Source organism: Anser anser, assembly GCF_964211835.1.
Source record: "Anser anser genome assembly, chromosome: 11".
NCBI lineage: Eukaryota > Metazoa > Chordata > Aves > Anseriformes > Anatidae > Anser > Anser anser.
Window position 1 is genome coordinate 12,859,425 of NC_139732.1, and position 13,019 is coordinate 12,872,443.

At 47.2% G+C, this 13,019-nt stretch overlaps 1 protein-coding gene across 4 annotated transcripts; it reads right to left on the minus strand.

The window, feature by feature from the left end:
• Nucleotides 1–5,483: 5,483 nt before the first annotated feature.
• On the minus strand, nt 5,484–12,701 carry GINS3 (GINS complex subunit 3). 4 transcript variants are annotated; one of them, XM_083851748.1, is made up of 4 exons: nt 11,832–12,701; nt 11,439–11,672; nt 6,419–6,486; nt 5,484–6,324 (listed from the first exon to the last, which is right to left on the minus strand). In XM_083851748.1, exons 1-3 carry the CDS (start codon nt 12,171–12,173, stop codon nt 6,430–6,432), a joined length of 633 nt encoding a protein of 210 aa, XP_083707874.1. In that variant the 5' UTR covers nt 12,174–12,701; the 3' UTR covers nt 5,484–6,324; nt 6,419–6,429. The 4 variants fall into 4 exon arrangements, with proteins under 4 accessions (XP_083707874.1, XP_083707873.1, XP_083707872.1 ...); XM_083851747.1 differs by having other exon boundaries at nt 5,484–6,486; nt 11,832–12,695; XM_083851746.1 differs by lacking the exons at nt 5,484–6,324; nt 6,419–6,486 and adding an exon at nt 6,617–8,522 and having other exon boundaries at nt 11,832–12,092.
• Nucleotides 12,702–13,019: the final 318 nt, after the last annotated feature.

The following is a 13,019-nucleotide window of genomic DNA, read 5'->3' on the forward strand; positions in this document are numbered from 1 at the left end:
GTCACAGGGGCAGCACAACAGGACACAGCCTTGCCCAGGAAAATGCAAGTTGAGCCTGGCCCTGCTCCTCCCCGCCCCACCACCACTGCTCCCCAGTCTCCAGCAGCACAAGTGAGCAGGGACTCTTCTCTGGAAGCCTCCACAATTCACACAGGCACCCTGTTAATGGCAGCTGGGGCCTGTACGCAGCTCCCTTGAGCCCTCCATTCCCTGACTCCAGCTGCAGAGCTGCCCCCAGAGAGAAAAGGGGGTGTTCAGCCCCCCGCACGCATGAAAAGCACCCAGGGAAGAAGGTTATGCCTGTGTCCTGGCAGCAGTCCTGGGTGCCAGTTAAACACCCAAACAAACTGCCGGTCTTGTAAGTGGGGCAAAGGCAAGAAACTCATCTTAAATCCCAGCTGTGACAGAAGCCTGCTCCCAAAACACACTCACCCCGCAGAGAAAGGTCCCACAGCAAGAGAAACGGGCACCCACAGACCCCAGCTCGCAGCGGCACTCGTCAGGGCTGTGGTCGCACCTGATCTGTGTTTCGGGCCGGTCTCACCTCCTGCCTTCTGCTTCTTCCTCTGCAGCTTATCTGAGCAGCCTGTTCAACCAGCAGCTTCGTGGAGGCACAGGCTGTCCTTTTGTCTGAACCACCATTAATGCCCTCCCCCCAGAGGAGCAAAGCCTGTGCAGCCTGGCTGTGGGCTCAGAAGACAAACCTCTGAGGACTGTTTTGATGGTGCTTTTATTTCTGTATCTGCTTTACTGTCTGTTCCCACACGCATCGCTGCCAAGCCCCCCAGCCACAGGACTGTGCTATTGTGTGGTTGTTTCCTCAGTCTCATTTTGCTCTAATGCCTAAGGGGAAAAAAAAAAAAAAGCCATGCTGCATCTTTAGCATTTGGCAATTTTTTGTCCTGAAGTCAGGGAAAATTTTGCCTTATTTGTCCAGCGTAAACCTCCTGTTTGTGAGGGTTTGAAAGCTATTTTTATATTCCTCCCCATGCTTCTGCTTTACCTGGGGAGCCCCCAGAGCCCTCGAGGGACCAAAAGAAAGTCTGGAGATAGGCACAGCCTTTTAAGCGGCACTACCTGGGAGCACAGGTTGGGCTTCTACAACTTCAATTTGCTTTTTGCCACTTTTGTTGTTTTAATCACAGCGTCACAACAGAGATGGAACAGCATCGTCACGATTTTCAAGAGGCATCCCCTTAACATGGACCATTTCTAGGCACTGCGAAATCTGGCAGGGTTTACCCTGGGATGGTCTTCAGGGCTGCAGTTTCTCAAACTCATCTGCAGGCAAACTGGGATTTCTTACACTGAAGCTATTTTTTATGATCTTACACGATCCCAGCATGAACAGAAGGCAGGTTCCAAGCTTTACAGCAATCTTCACCCTTGGGGTCCCCCCTCTGTTTCACAGGCTAATAAAAAGCAAAATGCTTTTAATGCATTTGTCAAAAAGAACCTGAGCCTGGAACAGGGGCCAAGAACAGAACACAGTGTGTTTGAGTCCCACGACTCGAGCATAGCTCTGCTATCACAACACCAGTCATTAAAGACACACTTGGGAGAGAATACCGGTATTAAAGGGGTTGGACCTGGGGCACCACGGGGCCTGTTTTTCCCAGGGGGCTGAGCCAATGCTGAGCAGAGGATATTTACCTTCCCCCAGGGAATGCCAGCTTCTTCTCTGCAACTGCAGGATGCCCAGGAACGTGCACTGAGGCAGCCACGCTTGTCATCTCCTCCGTCAGCACAAAGCTGGGCCTGCAATTATGCAGCGAGACCCGGCTTGGCCAGACGGCAAGGCCAGGCAGCGTGCACTGCGCTCTGCAAAAGGCATCTCTGGCAGAGGCACGCTCCTTGCGCCCCGAACCCTGCTCAACCTGTGTCATATCTAGAGAAAAAGAGATTTCTGTCCACAAGACAAGTGGTTTCTGCCTTGGCATGGGGCAAGAAATCCTGCAGGAAGCGTGTTTCCCTGTGAAGAGCTGGAACCGTTCGGTTTCACAGAGGCTAATGAGAGGCGAAAGACCACAGTGTGTCCTGCCAATCCAAATAGAAAGATTACTAAGGCCAGTGGCACTGCTCGGCAGCCTGCCATTAGAAATAACTCTTCAAAAATAGAAGCGTGCTAATCTCAGGAACCTGCTGGTATTGTCAATGACATTAATGAAGTGTTTCGAAAACCAGAACAAATGCCTTGGCTTTCTGGGGCTGTGCTGCCCCTTGTAATTTTCCACAACAGCCTTCCAATAGTCTTCACTGTCTTCTTCCCTCTCATCCCCGTCCTTCTCTCAAGTTCCCTCTGGGCTCTCTTCCAATCCCCGAGGTCCCTCTCTAGCTCCTGCCTCCTCCTCTCCCGTACCTCCTCGTACATCTCCAGGCCCCTCCACAGGTCCCCCACAAAGCACGCAACGATGCACCGACTGGAGGTAGCCTCGCGGTTTGAGGGTCTGCGTACCCAGACGTCCCGCTCCGATACACTGGTGAAGGGAAGAAGGACCCCTTCAAACAAGGAGGTACCACGCTGAACGCTGCCCTGCCTCCCGATGCTCCGTCTCCCCTCCCCATCAGCTCTTCCACCTCTTGTCTCCAGCCCAAGCCACCCCAAAAGGACCGCTGAGCTTGCCCCCACCTGCCTGGCTCCTGCGTGGCTGCCTTCCCACGCACGCTGCTCCCACGGCCAGGTGCTTCCAGATCTACTGGGGGTGGCTGCTTCTCCTGCTCCCTGGCAGCGAGGAGAGCTCCCTCCAACAAGTGCTGGGGAGAAGAGGGCAGACACAACCTTACTTGGTCTCCCGCTCCTGCCCGAAGAGAGTCCTGCGCCTGCTCAGGTACCATCCAGCGCACCTCAAATTGACTTGGGTGGCACAGCCAAGTGTCTGTCCATCTCCTCCCCTGTTTGCAGCTCGCTCTTGGCAGCTTTCTCACCACCTCCTTCCTTCTGTGGCAATCAGTAATACTGCGCTTTCAGTGTCCGTGCCAGCCTCGACGTCCATGCTTGCTGCATGCTCAAACAGAGGACGAGGTGGTGCAACCTGAACTCCATCTTGAGCCTCACCCGACTTGTGTTTTTGCCTTGCAGGTGCAACAGCAAGTCACTTGGACAGCTGGTTTGGTCTGAAAGGCAGAAGAATGTCAATAGGGTTCTCACTACCTTCACTGAAACGAGCAGTTTTGGTAGGACTCACATAAAAATAATGTCTTGAGCTCGATGCCCCCTCTCCTGGTTGCTGACGAGCAGTGCATACCCAGGCCCTCCCAGGCCGCGGCCTTCTCATGGCCGTGTGTCCAAACTCCCCCAGCAGCTCCTGGGAAAACCCCAAATGCACGCTTCAGCCATCAACAAAGGGGTTACTGCAGTAGGGTAGAGCAAGCTGGTGTCTCTGAAACTGGGTAACACCAACCACACATAAAGCCTCAACCCGACCACGTATCTAACACAGGCTGCGTTAACAATAGCGTTTGAGCAAAGAACACAAACGTGAAACTTCCAGTTTCATTGTCCCCGATTCATTGTGGAAGTGTCTTAGTGCTGAAGAAATTAAATGATTTGTGCGCATGGGGTCAGAGGGCACGATAAACCCAAAGTGGCACAGCTTCTTTCAAAAGCAGAATCTGCCTGCCCCAGACCTGAATCACATTGCGTGGTCAGCATGAAACAAAGAAAAAAAAAAACCATATCCACTAGAGATCAGCCCCCAAAGCCAGCCCTGCAAAGCAAAACCATCAGCCATAAGTTGCAAACGTGTGCGGCCTTCGCTCATTCCTCGCTCGTGTGTCACGATGCAATCACAGCAATCTGTCATCCTTCCACCAGTTTTTGCGCGAAGTCCCACTGACGATTCAGCTCAGCACTTCGTGATCAGGCTGCCATCGACTCTAGTAAAAGTCGTTCTGAGCTGGCGCAATCAGGCACCAGAGCAGAAATATAGGCTTAGCTTGGCTACCCTCCTGCTGGGCCAACTGGCTCCTTAGGTAGGAGAGAAGGCTGGAGAGTAGGAAAAGTACTTACCTTACATTTAATCAGGTATGTGGCAGCCCTGAAGAAGCTTAGCAGTAGGGCTTTAGTAGACTGAGCAAGGAAAACAGGGTGATTTCTGAAAAGGGGAATCTTTTAGCTCTGTCAAGCACTTGTCACGCAACCATCTGAGCTCTGGCACACACAGCAGAGCTGTGAAAATCTGGCTAGCAGATTTGCTGTAGAGTACAACGCTGCCTCCAGTCTAGATGGCAAAACACACTCGAATAAGGGAACGTTATCTTCATTTGTCAGAAAAGGAAACTGAGGCACAGAGCAGTTCCGAGTCGGCTACTGCCAGGCAGAGAGGCAGTGCTAGATAGATAGCTGGATTTTTAAATAAAGCCACCACTTCCTGAGCCATATGATGTGCTACCAGACAATGTATTTTTATAAAAAGCACGTCTGGGGACAGAAGCAGCTCTGTGTGAAGAAAGCATTCACCATTGTCCCTTTGCTGGATTACATCACCCTCTGTTTAGCAAGTGGCTCAATTAAAATTTTGATTGAAAGCTCCTATAAAAGCCGGTCACCAAAAATGGCCGGAAAATCACTGATCAAAATCAAAAAGGCTCACGCTCTTAACTCAGCTAGGTGCCATGGTCTCCCTGATAAAAATAGTATTTGGTGTTAAAGTGTGCCAGTTCTCAAGACATTTCTTACTGCCACTTCTGGGTGCTGTTGGCCTGAATGACACCTATAGCTTTTGTGCTGGCAGAAGCAATCAACAGCTTCTTTCTGCCGACCGAAAATAAATTGAAGCCAAAGGACAAACTGAGACATTGTTTATGGCAAAGGGAGCCAAAGAAGAAAAGTGAACATTTTCTGAAACAATAATTTGGATAGGTAGAAAGTTTGTGCGTGCACAGCTGCAAAGCTCTTTGTTTTTAGCTGAGCATCAAATATCCACGGCTGTGTCACCTGCTTCAAAGAGTACACGGAGGAGAGAAAAGGAGCTGAGTGTTCATGTGAAACTTCGGTGAAGAAAGCTTTTCAGCTTCAGTAACCATTCCAACAGGAGTTCACTGCTGGGAAGCTCGAGTGCCCCTGTACTGCACCGTGTCAGCGCATACAGAGCTCCCTCTGTTCACCAGGCTTCCAGCCCAGCACGGGAACAGATTGCCTACGGAGGCTGCCGGCTGTGCAGCAGAAGCGGCTTCCGAAGGCCTGGCTGGACAAACGTCACCCTGGGATGGGTCAGGCAGGACTAACCCTCACCTTGGGAAAGGACTGATCCATGTCAGCTCGTAGGTCTTTGAAAACAGGTCACCAAAACCCAAGGAAACATTCTTACGTGAACACACCACTAGCCAGCATCCCAAATTTCACCTATTTTCGATAGTAATGAAAACCATTGTGGCAATATTGTAAAATTTGTCTATGGACTGTTTTGTGATAAATTTCAGTAGCCTTGCAGTTTCTGAGGGACATGGGAAGCAATGACACTTAAAAATTCTTTTCATACCTCTTTTGTATGGCTTTGTAATGGGGATTTATTGTTCCATTCTGATAATACAGAAGTTCAAACTCCTCTAACATAGCTTGCTGCTGTATAATCATAAAGGACAGTTTGTGTTCATAAAATTATAGAGCAGTCTTTTGTTAGTTATGCTAAAGACTTTTCAGAAGCAGTGGGTGTCTAGAGTTACAACAAAGTATTTCCAGACAGAATAAAGCATTCCAGCAAGTAAGAAAAAAATTAAAATAAAAAACCAACAGAACATTAAATCTACTAATGAAATATGGCAATTTAAAATCATAGGACCACATTTTTTTTTTAAAGAATCTTACGGTGTTTATTACCAAACACTCAGGGTTACTAAAAGTGACATTGCCACTTACAAAAAGCCAGTGACATTAAGGACTACTTCAGGGAAAAGGGATTTTTTCTCCCCACTCTGAAACTGCCTGCACGAAACATTGGCAAGTGTAAACCACCTGCTTGGATTTTGTTCCCAGCAAGAACAAAGAAAAACGCTTTTACAAATGTAGAAAAATGAGTTTGGACAGTTACCAAAACCAGTCCAGAAACCGAGGAACAACTCATTCAGGGTATAAACCAACTAGATCTCAAAGGCACCACCCTCTTAAAATAATCTTTCCGAATCTCGAATACTTTTCATCGCAGATGGAGTTGAACTTGCTTCCCTTGCAGCTGAAGCACTGACTGCAGCTTTGACACATGACTTGAAGCCTGTGCTACAACTCTTGGAGCAGCAGGGTACGAACGCAGGGACAGCCAACTCCTACCTGCTACCTGCTGCTCTGCTGCTAAGTTGAGGTAACATGGAATCGCCTCCATCCATCTCCTGTTTCATAAAAACGTAGATTTGCAAAATCAATAGCTTATATCAGGTTGGCAGTGTCCCTGTCAAGACCTGAACAAACTCCTAATGCCCTTACTAGTGAGTTAGTCAGCAACAGCTTCTGTGGTCGCCTGACTGCACGAATACAGCTCCCAACCACGTTACCTAAAAAAGAAGAGGAATGATATGAGCAGAGCTGCGATATCCCTCATGGCCACCATTTCGCAGAGACCTGCACTTCCCTATCTGTGACTAGTTTTAGTGTTGCAGGACAGTTAACAGTGGACACTTTACATGAAGAAAAATGTATAAAAATATTTATTCAGCATAATAATCCAGGAGTAGAAAATACGCAAGTGATACAAGAAAATGCCTAGGCTACTACGTGCCATTAAGTGCAGCAACATTCTTGCCCGTATTTGATGTACTTTGTCAGGTACAGCTTCCAATTAGCCTCCTGCAGCAGGACAGCCAGCCCTGCGCTGCTCAGGCAGGTGCCAAGGCGCTTGTGAAGCCCCACATCTCCTCTTGCGGCCTCCACAGGCAGAGCTTTCGCTCCTCTGGCCCACAGAATGACCACACGCCGTACTTGAGATCTCCAGTTTGAAATATCTGAAATATCTGATATCCAGGCACATTTGCAAGCACAGAAACAAATCCTACAAGACTTGGCACATCAAATCTTGAAAGGTTTTGTGTCAGGACTGCCGCCGCCTCCCAGCAATTCTCAGAGCAGGAGGCACTCTGTACCATTATGATCCGGATCCTCCTCCTAGGTGCTCCCCAAACGCCACCTTCTATAGATGCTCAGAAGCACCCACAAAACAGTACACACTTCCAAAGGATCATGGCAGGAACTACTTCCTACAGAGCAAACCACGTTTCCTGTTTCACATTCATCAAATGTGACTTCACGTAAGGTTTAAGGACATGCACGCAGGATGGTAACCACCGGGCTCTTTAACAAGTTCCAACTCCAGCTGCTCCTACTTGCAGCAACGACATTTACTAGGCTCATTTTACAGATAAACCAGAAAGAAGGAAACTCGGCTCACTTGCTCTGTCCTTTCACTATCAACTGCATTTAGCAATCAGATTTTCTCCTGGAAAAACAGATGGCTCAGAGGTTGATAACGGAGGGCAGTTTCCATTAAGTTGCTGCTTTTAATCCAGCCTGTCCTCTTTTTTGCCTTCTGTAAAACGACTGGAGGAGCTCAACACCCATGGCAGAGATGCGCACGTTGCAAAAGCCACTCGCATCGAATGGGAACGTCCCCCACCACTCGTGGCATGGAGCCCGCAGGGGCTGAAAGGGAGAGAGAGGACAAGGCAGCACGAGACCCGCGCGGCCACTGCCCTTGCTGGGTGGGTAAAGTACTCTGAGTACTCTGTTCTCTGAGGCGCTAACACTGTGTACAAAACCCAGCGATAAGAACCCCAGCCTCATGGAGAGCACCTGTTAGAACTCAATGTACAAGACATGGGAAAAACTCGGTGTGGTTTGTACATGTTTTTTTTGCATCACTGGGGCTCTCCGAAGAATGGGAAAGCTGGAAACGTGCTCCTAGGAGGATGGAATGGGAAGGATGAAATACAAAGAATTACACATTTTTCCAAACAGATCTGACACTGTAAATATCAATTTGGAAGACAAAAAATAATAAATATCAATTACCCTTTTAGAAAATCATCTCACATCCTTTCAGCCTCTTAGCAAACACCATAACTGCAAATCCTCAGGAGTGGTATGAGTAAGCTGTAAAGCTATCAGGTGATGTGATGCAATCTATTTTTTATATTCTTGCTGTCTGCCTTTAAAATTTACACTAGACTAATACGAAGACATAAGAGAGAATTCCCATTAATGGACAAGGAGTCCGTCCTTTCCCAAAGCTGACTCATCTTTCTTTTCTGTGATAGACTGTAAATCTCTCAGTGTCCCTCATTGCAGCTGCATGTTCTTCAGCATTTTAACCATCCATATCCGTAAACTTTCTTTTCCCGTAATTCTGGACCAGACTGGAAACTGTGATTTGCGAAGCTTGTCCCTTTTCCCAGCACTGGAAGTCATTCAGCCCTTTCTGGCCAGCTCGAAATAAGGCTCGCTCCAGTTCATCCAGCCGAGCCACCAGCATTGACGTGTCTTCGTTGTAAGCATTCTGAGAGGAGTCCATGATACGACGAAAACGGCTAATAAACGTCTAAAGAAGATAAGCAGAATTACTGACAGATAAAGCAGAGGCTCCTTCAGATCAAATGCTAGAGGCGTGAGCTTTCAAGGCAGGGAAGCTGAAGATGGAAGCTCTTCCCATCTGCCTGCAGCTGCTGAGGGTCTGCCAGCTGCAGCCTGTTTACACGCAGCACCTATTAATCTGGGATGCAAAGACGAACCATTTCCTGCATGAGCTGGGAGAGCGAGTATCTGATACACTGGGTGGGAAGCAGGCATGGATTAGATTTTGGCTGCTCCCTAGTGACAGGCTTGCGCAGTCCACGGGGCATAACACAATTACAATCTCTTCTAACTTCAGAAGCAATCAGTGCTTTAGTGCAGGTGGACTCGATCTCACACCGTGGCAGCTGTTGTAGGAACTTACAAGCTACAACTCGTGAATGGACCAGAAGTTATGCTAAACTGTCACTGAAACACATTCGGTATGCTGAAAAAACACTAAAAGCACAAACACACACACAAAGCCTCAAATCTCTAATAGATAATATTTTAAAAAGCAGAAAGACATATTTAAAGATTTTACACCCAAATAGATTTAAAGGTTTTATACACAAAATATAAGGAGGGAGGAGAAAAAAAGGTCAAAACTCTTTGAAAACTGTGCTTCTTTATTTCAGAAGCGGTTTTTAGAAACACGTTTATTCTATAACTCTCACTTGGGCTTTGTAAGCACCAAATAGCTAACTTTCACATGTTCTATTGCTAGCTCTTGAACATTTGGGGGAGAGTTTTTTGGTGTTTTTTTTTTTTTCTTTTTTAAAGTCAAACAGCACAACTCCCCTCTTGTTTACTTTTAACATAGTGAAATCATACCAAGCTAAACTGGGTCTTCTGCTAAGATGTACATCAGCAGAAAGAGAAAAGATGCGGAAAGGTGTGGTCACCTCCTCAATGCAGAAAGCAAGCCTTCGATGGACCACTCCAAGTAAGCAGCAGTGTTTGAAAGCATCTCTGCACCAGCTTTTATAGAAAGAAAGGAAGGAAGAGGAAAAGAGAGCGAGAAAAGCCAACAGCAATCATCCCAGACTACTTAAGAGAACTGGCTGAAGAAAGCTCAGAGCTGTTAGTGGTTACCTTTAAAAGCTCAGGGTGCAGAGAAGAGTTTGCAAAAGTCCGGAAACATGCAAAGATGTTATCTATCTTTTAAAGGAGAAAGGGGAGATAGGGAGGAAGGAAGGAAGAGCCAAGGAATTATAAATTCATCAGCATCAATTCCTGGAAACATACTGGAACAAATAAATAAAATGCATAAAACTCTGGAAGAAAATAAAGAGAGGTGTAACGGCCAACATGGATTTGCCAAGGGACTTGGGCAGACTGCGTTAGTTTCCTGTTATGGCAGGATGCCAGTCATGGGGCACTCTTGTAAGACTTAGCTAAACTGCCCCTAGGCGGTTGGTAAAGACAATTATTCATAGTTCCTGTTAGGAAGAAAGAACATATTGAGCGGAGTTCTACCGGAAGCTAACTGGAACCGAGTAGCATTTAACAATTTCATTAATGAGCTTACTAATGGAATATATATCGATTAGATTAGCGAGCAACATGCAGGAATAGGAGGGATGACTGCAAGCACATTGTGGGGCAGAACAATAATTCACAAGTGATGCTGACAGAATAGAAACATGGTCTGAAAACAACAGGATGTAATACAGCTGGGACTAACGCAAGGTTCTACATTAAAGAACATGTAATCTGTATGAATGCAGCATGAGGAATGATTGTCTGGATATGCAGTCTGTACCATCTCACTGTGGACTGCAAACCAAACACGTGTCAGTGTCACGCTATTAAGAAAAATAGGTATGCTGTGACACGATGAGCGTCTGAGCATCACGGTCTAGAAAATCCACAGGGTAATATTTTTGTTTTCAAGAGCACAAGGCAGGTCCTGAGCAGTAGAACGTGTGCTGTTCCGGACACTGCAAGTCAAAGCAGAGGCAGATCAACTGGAAAAATACCAGCAGTGCACAGATCCGAGGTTAGAAAGCAAGACCCACAATGAGGTATCAAATGAATTGGGGACTGTTTATCCCATATTGAAGAAAACTAGTGTTCAAATACATAATAGCCTGATGCAGGAAGGGAAAGAATCATCTGTTTTCAGCATTTACTTTGTGTGAGACAAACAGAACAGAGCTTGTATTGCTGTGAAACAGATTTAGTTTAGTTTAGGAAACCTCCTGAGACTAGGACGGTGAAGCACTGGAACAATTGCCCAGGACAGTATAAAGTCTTATCATTAGAGAGCTTTAAAAACAGTTTAGAAAAATAAAATAATAGAAGGCAAATTATTTAATCTGTACCCTTGCTGCAAGGCAGAATTAAAATTGCATGTCCTCTAGGCCTGTTTTACAGGATTTTCTGAAAAACCATATTTACAGCGTGGAAACTCCAAGCTAAAATTCCACATCTGGATGAACACTTGAGGCTTGCACTGACATCACTAGAACCACAGAATCATTCCAATTGGAAAAGACCTCTAAGACCCTCTAGTCCAACCTTTAACCTGGTACTAAAGTCCACCACGAAACCATGCTGCAAAGTTCTACATCTACACGTTTCTTGAAGACCTCCAGGGATGGTGACTCAACCACTTCCCTGGGCAGCCTATTCCAGCGCCACACAACCCTTTCAGTAAAGAAATTTCTCCTAAGTTCCAACCTAAACCTCCCCTGGCGCAGCTGGAAGCCATTACCCCTTGTCTTATCACTGGCTGTGCAGTTGCCTAAAAGGGTCCTACAACAAGACGTAGAAATCCCTAATGAATTTAGAAGTCATTTGGTTTAAAACAGGGTATTTTTCTGGAAGACTGCTGAGCAGCTGGGAACAAGAAGATGGAAAGACATAAAACCAAATTTCAAGATTCAGTTCTAATACTTGCCTGCAGGATAGTCTGAGCTATCTCGGGATTCTCTGGGTTGTCAAAGTTCAGGAGCTGGGAGCCAAACCCGTAGTAGTACGGCCCCATTTTATGCAAATCAACCACGTTGGCATCAGCACTGAAGACTGTCCTCCAGGCTTCCTTGTAAATCTTTGGCAGTTCCACCGAAATTATTCTTCTTTTGCTGTCGTGCAACCCTTTAGCCAGCCACATGGGTATTTCCAGCTTTGAGCCCTGTACAAATGAGAAAAAAAGCAGAAGAAGAAAAAAACAGCAGCTAAAACCTGCAGGACGCCCTCGCCTCCACTTCCCGGCGTGCCCCGCGCCGCCCCGCCGCCCGCCCGCCGCGGGCTACCCCGCGCGGGGCCTGCCGGGAGTTGTAGTCCGAGTTACCTCCGGGATCGAGTCGCCCGAGCCACCGGCGGCCCCTTGGCCCAGCGCGAAGGCCAGGCGGGGCAGGCTGCTCTCGGCGCGACCCGGCAGCTTCTCCTGCGACATGAGGATGTCGTCCAGCGACAAGAAGTTCTCCTCGGAGCCCAGCCCGGGACCCACGGGGAAATACGCCTCGGCCATGGCCGGCAGGGCGGGCGGCGGAGCGGCGGAGGCGCCGGCCGCCCCGGGGACAGCCGCGCATGCGCGCTGCGGCAGGCCGGAGCAATCGGCGGCCGAGCCCGGCGCCGCCGCCTCAGTCCCGCAATGGCGTCTCCGGTCCGTGACTGAGGCACGATACCACATTAGTAGCAGTTTATTAAATCGTGTACCATTTTATTTTGTACTGAGAAAAATAAAGCACAAGCCGCGGAGACAGGGAATTTGCGATGATGTACTTCCATCCCTTACACACCCATTATGTACCATAGCAGTATGTGTTATAAAAATGGAGCGAGCCAACAGAGAAACAGCAAGCTTTTTGTGAGCTGCGGTGTGAGGGATTTGTGAAAATCTAAATGCTGCTAAATTGTTAGACAAGTACAAGGAGCAGAGACCAAAAAGCAGAAGAATCGTGTGCCTGTGTGCTTGTAAATGTGATGCCCCCACACTGCTGATTTTAGAACGTCCCCTTTTCCTCTTATCAGGCGCGTTAAATCCTGACGCCAGTGCATGGTCCTGAAAAGAAAGCTCGCTGTTAAAGGTCATTTCTTGTAAGGTGCTGAGTTATCTACAGTACAAAGAACAAACTAAATTAGAGTTGGCAATCTCAATTGTTTTACTATGTTGTTGTTGGGCTTCTTTTCAATGAGAGGTGAAGTCTTTCTCTTTGGAAAACAAACTGTTCTCTCTCTGCACGTATTCCAAGTGAGTTACAGAGCAGTTTCCAAAAGCTCTTTCTAAAGGGCAGTTCTGATAAAATTATAATTTGCTGAATTGGATTAGTAAAAATATTCCCTGTTCAATCAGGTTTAGGGAACGAATAGCTACGTTAAATACAAAAGCTTGCGCTGTGAGCGAGAAGAGAGAATGATGTAAATAGCACATGCTGTTTTTATAGGTTGCAGAAGTCAGGCATCTGCAAAAAGAAGAAAATCACTGTTTCTCTGTGTCCCAAAATGCCTCAGCCTGTAGTGTGTGATAGTGAAGGCA